At 36.6% G+C, this 15,886-nt stretch overlaps 1 protein-coding gene across 1 annotated transcript; it reads left to right on the forward strand.

Moving 5' to 3' along the window:
- The first annotated feature begins 13,055 nt into the window (after nt 1-13,055).
- Nucleotides 13,056-15,529, forward strand: LOC127787817 (polygalacturonase-like). Its single transcript, XM_052315838.1, has 9 exons — nt 13,056-13,347; nt 13,477-13,605; nt 13,739-13,906; nt 14,030-14,050; nt 14,159-14,366; nt 14,471-14,552; nt 14,649-14,757; nt 14,859-14,975; nt 15,106-15,529. Exons 1-9 carry the CDS (start codon nt 13,114-13,116, stop codon nt 15,325-15,327), a joined length of 1,290 nt encoding a protein of 429 aa, XP_052171798.1. The 5' UTR covers nt 13,056-13,113; the 3' UTR covers nt 15,328-15,529.
- The last annotated feature ends 357 nt before the right edge of the window (nt 15,530-15,886 follow it).

A 15,886-nucleotide genomic window follows, 5' to 3' on the forward strand; every position in this document is an offset into this window, starting at 1 on the left:
GTATATTTATATAATATTAAAATATGATAGTCAAATAAAGTATTTTACCAAGTGTCAATCAACGGTGAATTTTTTCCCTAAAAAACTTGCATTAAATCAAAGGTAGTGATTAATTAATTATTAATTACTTTAATAATTATATCATAGTTTTGAAAATGTGATGTCTTAACAAATTAATAAAAAATTATTTAAGGTTGTCAAATGTTACGGTTTTTCAATGCTAATTAATATTTAAGATATCACATTTTTAAGACTATGGAAGAAATCAAAATTAATTTTTTTTAAATTTTGTTATTATTGAAAAAACTTATTCTTACTCATATTTAAGAGTTTTAATTTATATTTATAATTATCATATAATTAAAATTAAATAAAAATATTAAATATTAAAATTCATTATTTTCATAAAAAATTAAATTTAGCTTAAGAAAATAATTAAAAATTAAATATAAAATCTTAAAAATAAATTTAAAATTGCATTTAAATTAATAGCAAAATTCATTAAAAATCTAATTTAAAAAAATCTAATTTAATATTTTTTTGATAATTTATTTAATTTAACTCAATTAATTTATTTTTAATTTATTCTATTATTCTTTTAAAAATAATCAATTAATAAATGTTTTTAATATATATTAAAAAATATAAAATATAATTCTAAAATTTTAATAAATATAATTCTGAAATTTATTTATAAATAAACTTATTAAATGTTAAAATAAGTTTGTTTTTAAAATATGTAATATATAATTTTGCTAATGTATATAATATATATATGTCCACATATGACAATGGGTGTTTAGTAGATCAAGTGGTTCACGCCCACACGTGCACAGTAAAGGTTCTAGGTTCGAAACTTGGGAAAGGGGGGGAAGGTGCTGGATTTAATTTCCAACATCACCACGTGGCGTGCAAAGGTTGGGCGAGGGCAGCGGGCGTGGGTCGAGCGGCCAGGCGCGGGCTGGGCTGGCCCGCGCAGGTTTTTAAAAAATTAAATTTTTTATTTTAGCTACGGTTTTGAAACCGCCGCTAAAATTAAAAAATTAATTTTTTTTATTAATTTTAGCGACGGTTTCAAAATCGCCACTAAAATTAAAAAAATTAATTTTTTTATTAATTTTCACGGCAATTTTGAAACCACCACTAAAATTAAATATTTTTTTTTAATTTTTAAAAATAAAATTTTAAAAAAAAGTAAAAAAATAAAATTTTAATTTTAGCGATGGTTTCAAAACAGCCGCTAAATCACTTATTTAGCGACGATTTTTGATTTAGCGGCAGTTTTTAAAACTGTCGCAAAATTTAAAATTAGCGGCGCTTATTCCAGCGGTTGCAAAAAATCGCCGCTAAACGCTCCGCGACAGCTGACTTAGCGACGGTCACTAAAATACTTAGCGGCGGTTTTTTTGTAGTGTCCCAGGGTATAATTAGGCATAAAACTGTTAGGAACACACTCCAACAAAATAGGGTAGTTAAAAGAATGAACCGAACCCTCCTTGAAAAAGTGAGGTACCTTTTGTTCACTTTTGGTTTGCCTAAATCCTTCTGGGGAGAGGCATTAGCTACAGCTTTACACCTAGTAAATCGAAGTCCTTCTATTTCCCTTAATTTTAAATGCCCTAAAGAAAAGTGGACTGAAAGAAAATTAAACTTAAAATACCTAAGAACTTTTGGTTGTAAAGCCTATGCTCACCAATTTGAGGGTAAGCTGGAACCTAGATCCACAAAGTGTGTTTTTGTTGGGTATCAGGAAGGAACTAAGGGATATAAGCTATGGGAAAGACAATCTAAGGTGTTAAAATTATTATTAGCCGTGATGTTATATTTAATGAAGCTGCATTCCCTTGCAAATTATCTAACATAGAAGAAACAAACCAACATAGTAACACAGATAATTTTATCAACTTAAAAGAGGAACCCAAATTGAGGTGGAGCACCTAGCTATAAATGATAACCCACCTGGTGCTCCAGTTATACCAAAACCTCGGCAAGAAGGTGATCCCTCACCCATATCAAATTTAAACCAGACCTCTGATCATGAGACTAATCATGAGGAACAAAATGGTGAAACTGAGATTGAGGTGGAGAATCATGACTCCCCTCAACATGACCTTGGGGATTACCAACTTGCCCGAGATAGAAGTAGGAGGACTGTAAGACCACTTGCAAGGTATGCTTTTTCAGATTTAGTATATTGTGCCTTGGTGGCAGGTGTTGAAATGAGAAGCAATGAGTCTTCCTCTTATGAGGAGGCTGTCAGCTCAAAGGAAAGTAAAAAATGGAAGCAAGCCATGGACGAAGAAATGGCCTCCCTGATGGCCAACAGAACCTAGATTCTTGTCCTTCGTCCAGCAAATCAGAAGTTGATCCAATGTAAGTGACTGTTCAAACTAAAAAAAGGTATGTCTTCTAATGACCCCATTAGATATAAAGCAAGACTAGTAGCTAAGGGGTTTACACAAAAGGAAGAAATAGACTATACATAAATTTTCTCTCCTATGGTTAAATTTAAGACAATCCGCATGATTCTTGCAGTTGTAGTTCAATTTGATTTAGAACTTGAACAGTTAAATGTTAAAACTGCATTTCTACATGGAAACCTTGATGAACACATTTACATGGTTCAGTCTACTGGTTATGTTATTTCAGATAAATCTAATCATGTCTGTTTGTTGAAAAAATCTTTATATGGAGAAAATTATGACTCCATTTTATATGTGGCATAGTGTCTCAAAATACTATTAATTTGGAGAAAATTATGACTGATTATAACCCCTCAGATATGGGTACTAAGGTTCTCACATTAGCAAAATTTAGGAGCTACCTATCACTCTTAAATATTGATAAAATTACATAATCAGTTCTGTGTGAACTACTATTTTTTCTAAGTGCTGATATGCTATGTGCTATTGTTGTGTGCTATTTTTTATGCTGAATGCTATTATATTTGTAACACCCCAATTCCCGGGAGCGTTAATGTAACGTAAGATTCTGGGGATAAATTTTTTTTTTCAAACAAAACCCAACACAAAAACCATTCCCCGAAGATCCCGTTACACCTTCTCAGTATATCAACTATGAACCATTAATAAACCAAGACAGGTTCACCAACACAAATGCGGAAGCTAGATCGAAACCTCAACAGATCATAATCGAAACCACTTTATTTATATATAAAGTTGCACCAACGTTTACATGACGTTTTCAAAAGTAAATAACATAACTGAAAAGACTTAATGTAAATTATCCGCTAATCGCCGTCACTCCTCGACGATTCCTTTCCCTTTTGCACCGCTGCCTTCACCTGGAACGTTTGAATATTCCAGGGACAAAGTCCAAATTAGATGATGAATCATCTAAATGAGAGTTCAAAACACATTTTTCATGAATAATGCAAGACATGAAATAAACCAATACACCCGGTAAGCCCTAACTCAAGAGAATTCCCACGCGCTTAACCCTACCATGGGGAAAGAGCAATCTCTCTAAAAGCTATGTCACCACACCGACTCGACGACACGACGACGCGACGCGATTCTAGCTTAAATGGGGCTGCCAACGCATCTCACCAGAATACGTTCCCACCTTAAGCATCCAGGAACCACCATACAATCCCAACTCCAAAATTTCACATGGACCACCTAGTCATCCTAGTGCAACTTCCCTGGACAAACGGCCTGGCACGAAAATCAAGGCGGCTATCCTGACATACACACATAGCATCAGATACCCCTATTATTCCGTCACGCCCTTGGAGAATTATGGCTACACTATCCAGACAACATCCTAGGCTAACATCCCACATGAACAACACAGTATGGACCACTTAGTCGTCCTAGTGCAACTTCCCTGACCAAACGGTCTGTCACGGAAACCAAGACGGCTATCCTGACATGCACACCAGCATCAGATACCCCTATTATTCCGTCACGCCCTTGGAGAATTATGGCTACTCTATCCAAACAACATCCGAGGCTGACATTCCATACGTACACATAAAACTCAAGACAATGCCACAATTCACAATTCAATGCATCGTATAAACAACATTTATAAAATGTAATGCACAGTTCAAAACGTTTAGGGACAAACCTCCCTCATAAATCCAATCGTCACCGGTTACCATTTTAATGCACAAAATCATTTTTCATGAAATCACCATATGTTCAGATAGAACAAGCACAATAAATCAAGTTTTGGGGGCAAACACTCACAACTTAAAACCAAGTTTTCAGATAGAACACTCACAACTTAAAACTAAGTTTTCAGGTAGAACACTCACAATAAATCAAGTTTTGGAGGAGAACCACTCACCTTGAACGAAACTCAGAACACCTCGAATCTTATGCCCAACCTCAATTTTCGTGCAACTCAAGTCTTTTAACCAAACCACCTTCTTACAGGTCCTCACGCGCTGCCCAAGTGCTCTACGCGTGTGATGCCTCGCGTATGCTTTAAAAACCCTCTATCCACTAAACCCAAAGCACTCTCGTCTAGCACAAATGTATCACAACTTCGAATGAGAGAATCCTTAGCCTTGAGCCCCTATTTATATGTTTAGGAAACTTAGCCACCAAGAAATATATATTTTGCAATCATTTCAAATCTTTCAAAATCTTTTCCAATCATTCCAAATCTTCTAATATTTTCTATAATCATTCCAAATCTTTTGATATCTTTTGCAATCATTCCAAAATCTTCTAAGATTCTCTGCAATCATTGTAAATCTTCTATAATCATTCCAAATCTTCTAATATCTTTTGTAATCATTTCAAAATCTTCTAAGATTCTCTGCAATCATTGTAAATCTTCTATAATCATTCCAAATCTTCTAATATCTTTTGTAATCATTTCAAAATCTTCTAAGATTCTCTGCAATCATTGTAAATTTTCTATAATCATTCCAAATCTTCTAATATCCTTTATATAATCATTCCAAAATCTTGTAAGATCTTCTGCAATCATTGTTATCCAAATCAAATCTTTTCTTATCCAATCAAATCTTAGACAAATCTTATCCTTAAAGTCATCATGAGCCTTCATCTTATCTCTAACGTCATCATGAGACTTCAACTTTATCTCTAAAGTCATTTATGAAGCTTTTTCCTAAATCTCCCAAATACCCCTAGTAAAAAGATTTCAAGAATTACACTTTGGCCCAAATTTTTGGATAATTGCACTTAGACCCTTTTCAATATGGTCTCCGGGCTAATTTTTAATTGCATTTTAGTCCCTGAAAAATGGACTAATTGCGCTAATGCCCTTAATTTTTAGGTAAATTATACTTTTACCCTAACCTCAAAAATTACGATTTTACCCCTGGCTCAAAAACTGGACTTCTCTTTAAAGACCTTTATAACCTTTTGAAATATCCTAAAACATTCTCTTTAAAATTCCGAAAAAATATCGTTTCAATCTCCCTCTGTCAATTTCGAAAAAAAACTGCACTTAAGCCCGACTCTTCGTTTTAGCTACAAACCCTTTTGTTTCTTCCAAAAACTACTTAAGGGTTACTCTATATGCCAAATATGAACTTCCTTAGGGTTCCATTGACTTCCCGAATGCCCCGTACGATAATTCGATATTTCAGCCTAAATCACAATTGCCTTTTTTTAGCTGTACCGAGAACCGTTCCCGATCCAACTTCTTTTGATGCCTAAAATCATAACTCTTATTACTTGTCGATACTATACCATTTTCCTTGGCTATCTAGGGTCCAGGGTACTCCCTCTGACTAATTCGACCGTCCAAAGTTGCGTTAGTGTACCCTATAGTCTTATTTTCCACAAAGTCCATTTATTCCCTTCATCAAATATTATTTATGACCTCAAATCATTCTCGAGTATTACAATATTGCTGTGTGCTATCTATTTATTTATTTTTGCTTAGTGCATTATGCGTGTTTTTGTGCATCTCTGCGGGTCCCAATTTGCTGGATGGTTTTGGTATCAAGGTGGAGATTTGTTGTTTGTGATACCAAACATCCCAAGGCCATGATGATCAGGTGGGCCACACTATCATAGGCTAAGGTCCAGGATTGATAGTGTGTGGATACAACCCAAATGTGCAGTCACCAAATGGAGAAGAAAGCCCAAAGGGCCTTTGAGGAGGTAGGGCCAATTTTGGCCTAGCAGCTCAGGCCCAATTTTAGAGCCCAGCTCGGCCAAACCAGCCCTTTGCTCATCCCAGGTATATAATGCTTCTTTCCCCCATGTTTTGACCTAGTTCTACCCTGGCCGTTTGTGACTCCGTCCAAAAACCTAGCTTATCCTCTCCTCCTATCTCGCCATCCCTATCTCTTCCGAAAGCTTGGTTCCTTTATCCTTCTTGACGGATTTTGTGATGGCTTTCGGTTTTTTACCTCTTAATGGCTATAAAACCTTTGTGGGTTCGATGGGACGGTAGTGTGAAAAAGAAGAGAAATCAAGTGGAAATCGTTGGGTCTCTGAGTGAACCATTTCTGTGTGATCTCCTATGCTGTGTGCTGGTACCGAGCTGGGCCATTGGGGTTTCGGATTGGGAGAGCTTCTCGACGGTTCACTATAGGTGATGATTTTCTTATCTGAGCCTTGAATAGCTGAAACCTTCATTGGTGTTCACAGGGAAGTTCTATTTTTCTGTTCTTGTGTTTGTTGCTATTACTTTGTGATTTAGTTTTCAGACTAACAGAAAATTGTTTGGCTTTGTGCGAGAGTTTTTTTTTCCCAACAAACTGGTATCAGAGCTGAGTTTGGAGACTAAGAGATCATCGATCTCTTGGTTGCGTTCGAGTCTGGGGAAGGTTCGTGAAACCCTAACCTGATTCGAAAATCCTACTCGATCTCTCCACTCCAGTTGTTCTAAGGCGTGTGAGACCCTCCATCGGCTTCCCGACGTTGAGATGAGTCTCGGTGACCGGCTTGTGTAACTCGGACCAACCGGCGGCCGACGGCGCGTGGCAGCACCAACGACCGTGCGAGGCTTTTCGACTATCAGCCCAACCTCAGTGGTTTGTCTCTCTTAATTTACTGACTGTTAATCCGGTCAGTTTGGTAAGACCCTTCTAACCCTAATTTCGTTTCAGCAAGTAGCAGGCCATCGTGTGGGGGTGGTCATTACGTTTGGGGGTTACCCTGTGGTGGTAACCATTACATGCTGCTAGATATACTAGGATTATCTACTTTGCTGATTTTTTTTGTGAACTTGCTGATTTTGGAATTGTGTAATTGCTATTTCCTGATTGTTTAGTTGCTGATTGCATTCTGAAAAATCTATCTGTTGCACTTTTTTTTGCTTTGTGCATCTAATGGCAACACAACATTTTGAACTAGGTGTTTTTAATGGTAAAGGTGATTTTTCAATATGGCAACAAAAAATGAGAGGAATTTTAGTACAACAGAAAGTTTCAAAAGCTATAATCAGTTTTGCTAAACCTAGTACATCTAAAGAAGGAAAAGAAACTAAAATTTCTGATATAACTGAAGAACAAAAGGAAATGGATGAATTAGCATACACTTCCATAATTTTACATCTCTCGGATTCTGTTTTGAGAAAGGTAGGGAAATTAAACACAACTAAAGAATTGTGGGAAAAACTTGAGTCTCTATACCTTGTGAAGTCTACTCCTAACAAACTCTACTTACTTGAACGATTTTTTAGTTTCAAAATTGAATCCTCTAAGGACTTAGATGAAAATCTAGATGGTTTCAATAAATTGGTTCAAGATATAACAAATTGTGGTAAAACAGTGTCTGAAGAGTACAAAGCCGTTATTTTATTGAATTCCATACCTGAAACTTATAGAGAAGTTAAAAGTGCAATAAAATATGGTAGAGATAGATTGTCACCTGAAATTGTTATTGATTCTCTTAGAAGTAGAAAAATGGAACTAAAAAATGAGAAAAGAAATGGTGAAGTTCATATGGTAAAAGGTAGGGGTAGATCACAGTTTAGGAATTCCGAGAAGAATGGCAAGCATAAGGGTAGAAGTAGGTCTAAGTCCCAAGGAAAAGTAAAAGGGAGAAAATGTTATGGCTGTGGAAAGCCTGGGCACTATATAAAAGATTGTTATATAGAAAAGAATAAACAAAAGGAGAAGGAAAATAATGAGGCTAATGTAGTGTCTTCAGAATGTGAATCTGGTGAGGTTTTTATGTTAGTAAACTCTGATTCACCTTAAATTAATTTGTCTGTGAACACCCATTTGCATGAATGGATTTTAGACTCTAGTGCTTCATTTCATGTTACATCTCGAAAACACTGGTTTGCACATTTACATGATTCTGATAATGGGTATGTTGTTACTTGTGATAATGTGGCATACAAAGTAGCTGGTGTAGGAGATATAACTGTTAAATTTGAAAATGGCTATGTGCTAGTATTGACTGGAGTAAGATATATCCCTCAAATGAGTAGGAATTTAATTTCTGTTGGGGAACTAGAAAAATCGGGGTTCACAGGTGAGATTAAAAATGGGATGATCCAAATGTTTAAGGGTGCACTTAGGGCTTTTAAAGCTGTAAGAAAAAATGGAATTTTTTTTAACCAATGTACGAGTGTTAAGTAATATAACTTCCACTGTTGCCTCTCTTAACACGGATCACACACAAAAATGGCACAATAGGTTAGCACACATTAGCTTAAAGGGTCTCAAATATCTGAGTGATAAGGGTGTTTTTGGCAAGAATCAAGTGTCAGACCTGCCATTTTGTGACTTTTGTGTCCTAGGTAAACACCATAGACTCTCTTTCTCCTCTAGCAATCATAAAACGTCTAGAATCCTAGAGTATGTTCATGTAGATTTGTGGGGACCAGGGTCTAATCCTACTTTTGGAGGAAATAGATATTTCTTATCTATAATTGATGACTACTCTAGGCGTGTATGGGTATATCTTTTAAAAGAAAAATCAGATACATTTTCAAAATTTAAAAAATGGAAAATACAATTTGAAAATCAAACAGGGAGAAAACTGAAATATTTAAGAACCGATAATGGCCTAGAATTCTGTAATTCTGATTTTGAAAACTTTTGTGCTGAAAGTGGCATAACCAGACATAGGACTGTCCCCTACACTCCACAACAAAATGGAGTGGCCGAAAGAATGAATAGGACTTTGTTAGATAAAGTTAGGTGCATGATGCTAGGGTCAGGTGTGCCAAAATCATTTTGGGGAGAAGCTATAGTGATTGCTTGTTATTTAACTAATTTGACACCTTCAGTGGCTTTAAGTGGTGATACCCCCGATGAGAAATGGTATGGAAAATGTGCAGATTATTTTGTTTTAAAAACTTTTGGTTGTGCTGCCTTTATACATCAAAATGAGGGCAAATTAGAACCTAGAGCTAGAAAGTGTGTCTTTCTAGGGTATCCCGAAGGAGTCGAGGGATATAGGTTATGGGATAGAAGCCAAAAGGGTGTAAAGATCATAATCAGTAGGGATGTCACCTTTAATGAATTAGAAATTCCATGCCTTAAGGAAGACTCAAACTTAGAGAATGAAAACAAGCTAGAAAGCACTAGGAGTAAGGTGGAGAAAGTTAGTACTTTTATCTATAATACCCCAAATGAGGTGGAGAGTAATGCACAAAATCAAGTTAATGAAAATGAGAGTAATCTAGAAGAAGAAACAGAAAATTCAGATTCCCTAAATGACTATCAACTAGCAAGAGATAGGGAAAGAAGGCCACAAAGACTCCCTAAAAGATTGGAAACTGATTTTAGCATTGGGTATGCTAGCTACCAAGATCTAGTAGATAAAGAGCCAAATACTTATGAAGAAGCTATTAAAAGTGAAAATGCTAAAGAATGGATTGGTGCAATGAAAGAAGAAATGAATTCACTTCATAAAAATCAAACGTGGGAATTAGTCCCTAGGCCTAAAGACAAATCCTTAGTGGGTTGCAAATAGGTCTTCAAAGTAAAAGAAGGGGCAAATAGGGCTGAACCGGTAAAGTTTAAGGCTAGGTTAGTAGCCAAGGGTTTCACACAAAAAGAAGGAGTAGATTACCATGAAATTTTTTCCCCGATTGTTAAGTATACCACAATAACAGTTATGTTAGCATTGGTTGCTTACTTTAATTGGGAACTTGAACAATTGGATGTCAAAACAGCTTTTTTGCATGGTGGTCTAGAAGAAAACATATACATGACTCAACCTAAGGGGTTTGAAGATAAAAATAATCCTAATATATGTGTTACCTGAAAAAATCTTTATATGGATTGAAACAGTCTCCCAGACAATGGTATAAACGTTTCGATAATTTTGCACATTCCATTGGTTTTGAAAGAAGTGCTTTTGATTACTGTCTTTATCTTCAACATCATGACAATTGCTGTGTGTTCTTGTTGCTATATGTTGATGATATGCTTTTAATAGGTCCAGATTTAAAAATGATTGATGAGATCAAAACAACTTTAAACACAGAATTTGAAATGAAAGACCTAGGACATGCTAAGAAAATTTTAGGCATGGAAATCAAAAGAAACAGGTTTATTTCCATTTTGTTTCTACATCAATCATTTTATATCCAAAAAATTTTAAAGAAATTTGGCATGCATGAGTGTAAACCAGTCTCCTTACCCTTAGCGAGCCACTTTATTTTGTCTAGAGATCAATCACCTGCTAATGAAGAGGAAAAAGAGTATATGAGTAAAGTGCCATACTCTAATGTCATAGGGTCAATTATGTACTTAATGGTATGTACTAGACCTGACCTAGCTCATGTAGTTAGCACACTTAGCAGGTTTATGTCAAACCCAAGTCCTAAGCATTGGGAAGCATTAAAGTGGTTATTAAGATATCTGATCAATAGATCTTGTGATATAGGTTTAGTGTATAAAAGCACAAATGAAAAAGTTAAGTTAAAAGGATTTACAGATTCTAATTATGCTGGTGATAGAGATAATAGAAAATCAACTTCCTCTTATGTGTTTACCTTAAGTAAATCCTGTGTTAGTTGGAAATCCCAAATTTAGCATATTATTGCATTATTCACCACTGAATCAGAATATATAGCTACAACTGAAGCAATTAAAGAATCCTTATGGATTAAAGGTTTACTCACAGAACTGGGTGTTCTAAAGAGTAATGTAGTAGTTTATTCAGATAGCCAGTCAGCTATTCATTTGTGCAAAAATCCCATGTTTCATGAACGCACTAAACACGTAGATATCAGACTCCATTTTATACCTGACATAGTGTCTTAAAATACTATTAATTTGGAGAAAATTATGATTGATTATAACCCCTCAGATATGGGTACTAAGGTTCTCACATTAGCAAAATTTAGGAGCTGCCTATCACTCTTAAATATTGGTAAAATTACATAATCAGTTCTGTGTGAACTACTATTTTTTCTAAGTGCTGATATGCTATGTGTTGTTGCTGTGTGCTATTTTTTATGCTGAGTGCTATTATATTGCTGTGTGCTATCTATTTATTTATTTTTGCTTAGTGCATTATGCATGTTTTTGTGCATTCTCTATGGGTCCCGATTTGCTGGATGGTTTTGGTATCAAGGTGGAGATTTGTTATTTGTGATACCAAACATCCCAAGGCCATGATGATCAAGTGGGCCACACTATCATAGGCTAAGGCCCAGGATTGATAGTGTGTGAATACAACCCAAATGTGCAGTCACCAAATGGAGAAGAAAGCCCAAAGGGCCTTTGAGGAGGTAGGGCCAATTTTGGCCCAGCAGCTCAGGCCCAATTTTAGAGCCCAGCTCGGCCAAACCAGCCCTTTGCTCATCCCAGGTATATAATGCTTCTTTCCCCTATGTTTTGACCTAGTTCTACCTTGGCCGTTTGTGACTCCGTCCAAAAACCTAGCTTATCCTCTCCTCCTATCTCGCCATCCCTATCTCTTCCGAAAGCTTGGTTCCTTTATCCTTCTTGACGGATTTTTTGCTGGCTTTCGGTTTTTTACCTCTTGATGGCTATAAAACCTTTGTGGGTTCGATGGGACAGTAGTGTGAAAAAGAAGAGAAACCGAGTGGAAATCGTTGGGTCTCTGAGTGAACCATTTCTGTGTGATCTCTTATGCCGTGTGCTGGTACCGAGCTGGGCCATTGGGGTTTCGGATTGGGAGAGCTTCTCGACGGTTCACTATAGGTGATGATTTTCTAATCTGAGCCTTGAATAGCTGAAACCTTCATTGGTGTTCACAGGGAAGTTCTATTTTTCTATTCTTGTGTTTGTTGCTATTACTTTGTGATTTGATTTTCAGACTAACAGAAAATTGTTTGACTTTGTGCGAGAGTTTTTTTTTTCCCAACAGGTTGAAATTGAACATAAAATTAAATGATAGATAGTATGGAGGGTCTTTGAGATGGCGGCGCATGCATGATCATGAATCGTGATGTGAGGTAGCTAGGCAGCCGCGCCACCTATGGCATCCCACAGTGACAAGTGTCATGAGATGAGAGAAATCGTATGTAGAAGTGGATGAGAACCGACGTATCTATAGGTCCATCAATCTGGGTCACATCTCAACATTCGTCAAATTAAATGAAATATAAACAAGGATGAAGATATGTATATATTTGACAAAAATTTCAACTTCCTTACAAGGAATAATGGAAGATAGGGTACCCTTTTCTTTCCAGATAGGGTGAGCTCTTTGCAATTCCTTGGAAAAGTGGATAATGTACCTGAAGCACAAGTTCAATTATATAATTATGATGCCCATGCCTGGAACAAACCAGCAGGCTGACATCTCTGATCAAGATGAATTGAACATCATCAACTTAAACACAAAGTACGTTTTTTACTATTCCAGCCCACAATGCTCCCATACAGTCTATTCGCCTAATTCCACAGCTGGAAAGCTTCCTAACTCGCCCGTTGAAACATGTTCTTTGCGGCACGTGTTAGTTCATGAGCTCAAAACTTTGATTCTTATCTAATAGGTAGTTCTCCTTTTCATCACTGCCCATAGAAGTAATTTCGTCTAAATCTCTCCCTTGTCCATACCTCGTCAGGGCTAACATGTAGAACAGTATTTAGACTCTCAAACCCTCCCTCTATAAATAGGCATTGCCATCTTCAGAGTGTTGTATCACACATTGCAGCAATATTTTATATATCTTCTATTCACAGATTCCCCCCTTTTCTAGCAAATTATTTGAAGAGTCATGCATGCAATGGTACCGCAGAGATACATCTTTGCATGTCTCCTTGTTATCTTTCTTTCTTTCCTCTCTTGCTACAGCACTTGTCCCGAGGACCCACCTCAGAACCATCATCTTCAAGCATCTGCGTCATCAGAAGCTTACTTTCAGAATAAAATTCGCAGGCTTTTAGCTTCGGTTAAGACAGTTAGTGTTGATGATTTCGGAGCCAAAGGTGATGGAAGCGATGACACCCAGGTACGTACCCATACAGTTTGGCAGAGCCATGCATTAACAATTTCTTTGAAACAGCAATAACTTAGTTTCCTGCTTTGAACGTTTAGGATTGATGGTTTGCTTTTTGTGCCATATTAATTATTTCTTCAGGCATTTAAGAAAGCATGGCAGGCTGCTTGTTCATCATCTGCAGCCGCTACTCTGTTGGTACCCAAAAAGAAGTACCTCGTCAAGCCAATCAGATTCGCCGGCCCATGTAAAGCTGCTCTTACTGTGCAGGTAATTAAGTTTTTAATCAGATTCAGAGAGTTCGATCAAGTTTTTTTACATTTCAAGTGCAGACGAGAGAGTTTCATTGCAGATTGAGAAGACAAACAAATTAAATGAAATTTATTTTCTATGGATATGACAGATCTATGGAACCATTGAAGCATCTGCTAATCGAGCCGACTACAAGGAAGATGTGAGGCACTGGCTTTTATTTGACAGCGTGCAGAATTTACAGGTTCAAGGGGGTGGAACCATCGATGGAAACGGGAACACGTGGTGGGAGAATTCCTGCAAGATCAATAAGGCCCTTGTAAGCCATCAATTATCATCCAATGCTTCTCTTCTCCCATCTTAATTTTATATATATGTTCTCATATCAATCACCTTAATACTGAGTCCATTAACTACTTCTTTCCCTTCGATTGATCTGCAGCCCTGCAAGGATGCGCCAACGGTACGTAATCTCTTCACCCCGTATATATTCAAAGCACTGCCACTGGTACTATATTCCGAATTCATTAAATAATGGGATATCATCTTCTGTATATGTTTGTGATGGCAGGCATTAACCTTCTACAATTGCAAGAATATTATTGTGAAGAATTTGAAGATCCAACATGCGCAACAAATTCACCTGTCTTTCGAGAAATCCACAAATGTTCAAGCATCAAGCCTCACCGTGACTTCACCGCAGACGAGCCCCAATACCGATGGAATCCACATTACGGACACTCAAAACATCCAGATTTCGAGTTGTGTTATAGGGACAGGTACCCGTCAAAACAATTTTTGATATTTGACATTAAAAAGAGCACGGGATGTTGACTATAAACGCATACTGATACTGAATAACCATGTAATTAATATGCTGAAGGTGATGACTGCATTTCAATTGTAAGTGGGTCTCAGAAGGTGAAAGCCACGGACATAACCTGTGGACCAGGCCATGGCATCAGGTCTCACCTCCATCTCTTGTTCTTTTTTCTCTCCACACAATTGGTGATATTTTCTCTTCATTTCATATTGCTTAATTTGGCTGTTATGAAATTCAGCATTGGAAGCTTGGGTTCTGGGAATTCCAAGGCTTTTGTTTCGGATGTTTTGGTGAATGGGGCTAAGCTGTACGGAACACAAAATGGACTTAGGATCAAGACGTGGCAGGTATATACGACAGATTCTCTAATTAAGTGAGCACGTTTTTAGAATTTATATTTAGAATAAAAAATAATCCTTAATAAATGGATATATATATACACATGCAGGGTGGATCAGGAAGCGTCAGCAACATCAAATTTCTTAATGTGCAGATGAATAATGTGGACAATCCTATCATCATAGACCAAAGTTATTGTGACCAAAATAAACCATGTAAAGAGCAGGTACTATATATATAATTCCATCCTAAGAATCTCCTCGTTATATAGGCAGAAGAGATAACCAACTTTCTTAGTTAACTCTTAGCATCGATTTCTTTTTTTTCCTTAACAAAATTCTGTATTATTCGGACAGGGCTCAGCTGTTCAAGTTAAAGACGTGCTCTACCAAAACATCCAAGGAACAAGTGCCTCCGATGTCGCCATAAACTTCAGCTGCAGCAAGGACTTCCCATGTGAAGGGATTGTGTTGCAGAGTGTAAACATTAAAAGAGAAGGTGTTGCTGCTGCTGCAAAAGCTACCTGCAACAATGTCGTACTCAGTGAAACAGAAGCTGTTGCGCCCCGTTGTCCTTGAACCAGAGAAAACTACAGATGCTATGAAATTCACTAGGGATTGGAGAAGAAATCAGATTTTTTTATTATTTGGGCATGCACCATGGTGTTTAGGGGTATATGTTACTTAAATAATCTCTTCTCTTATGTACGTAATTATCAAAATAAAGGTTGATTTTGATTCATTACATTCAATAAAGATTGATGTATAAATATAATTTCATTTCTTTTTCGTACAATGAATAAATGGCATTGTTATATGTATTGAAGGATCCCCTTATTTCTGTTAGAAGTTATATGGAATTTTCTTTGCAGTTTAAATATACATTATATTAGGGTTAAGCAAGGAAACTGCAGAAAATCTATAGACCGAACGTAATTGCCAAACCCATGGTTTAGTTCCCTCAAGCAATAGTGGGTTTTGGCTTAGGATTTTCCAAGACCAACTATACTTTCGGATCAATTGTTGAAAATGATAGAAAGATTATTGGTGATGTTAAACTTAGAGTCAAGGCTATATGATTAAAGTGGATATTTGTGTCAAGTTTTGAAAATCCCTTTAAAGGTAAAATGGACGAGTT

Source organism: Diospyros lotus, chromosome 13 (assembly GCF_014633365.1).
Source record: "Diospyros lotus cultivar Yz01 chromosome 13, ASM1463336v1, whole genome shotgun sequence".
NCBI lineage: Eukaryota > Viridiplantae > Streptophyta > Magnoliopsida > Ericales > Ebenaceae > Diospyros > Diospyros lotus.

What these genes read in the sequence shown, in the direction of transcription:
- LOC127787817 (XM_052315838.1), top strand. Translation starts at nt 13,114, where the DNA reads ATGCATGCAATGGTACCGCAGAGATACATCTTTGCATGTCTCCTTGTT. An exon ending in GAGTTGTGTTATAGGGACAG is followed by an intron (nt 14,367 to 14,470) that starts GTACCCGTCAAA and finishes AATATGCTGAAG; the next exon opens with GTGATGACTGCATTTCAATT. An exon ending in GGACCAGGCCATGGCATCAG is followed by an intron (nt 14,553 to 14,648) that starts GTCTCACCTCCA and finishes TATGAAATTCAG; the next exon opens with CATTGGAAGCTTGGGTTCTG.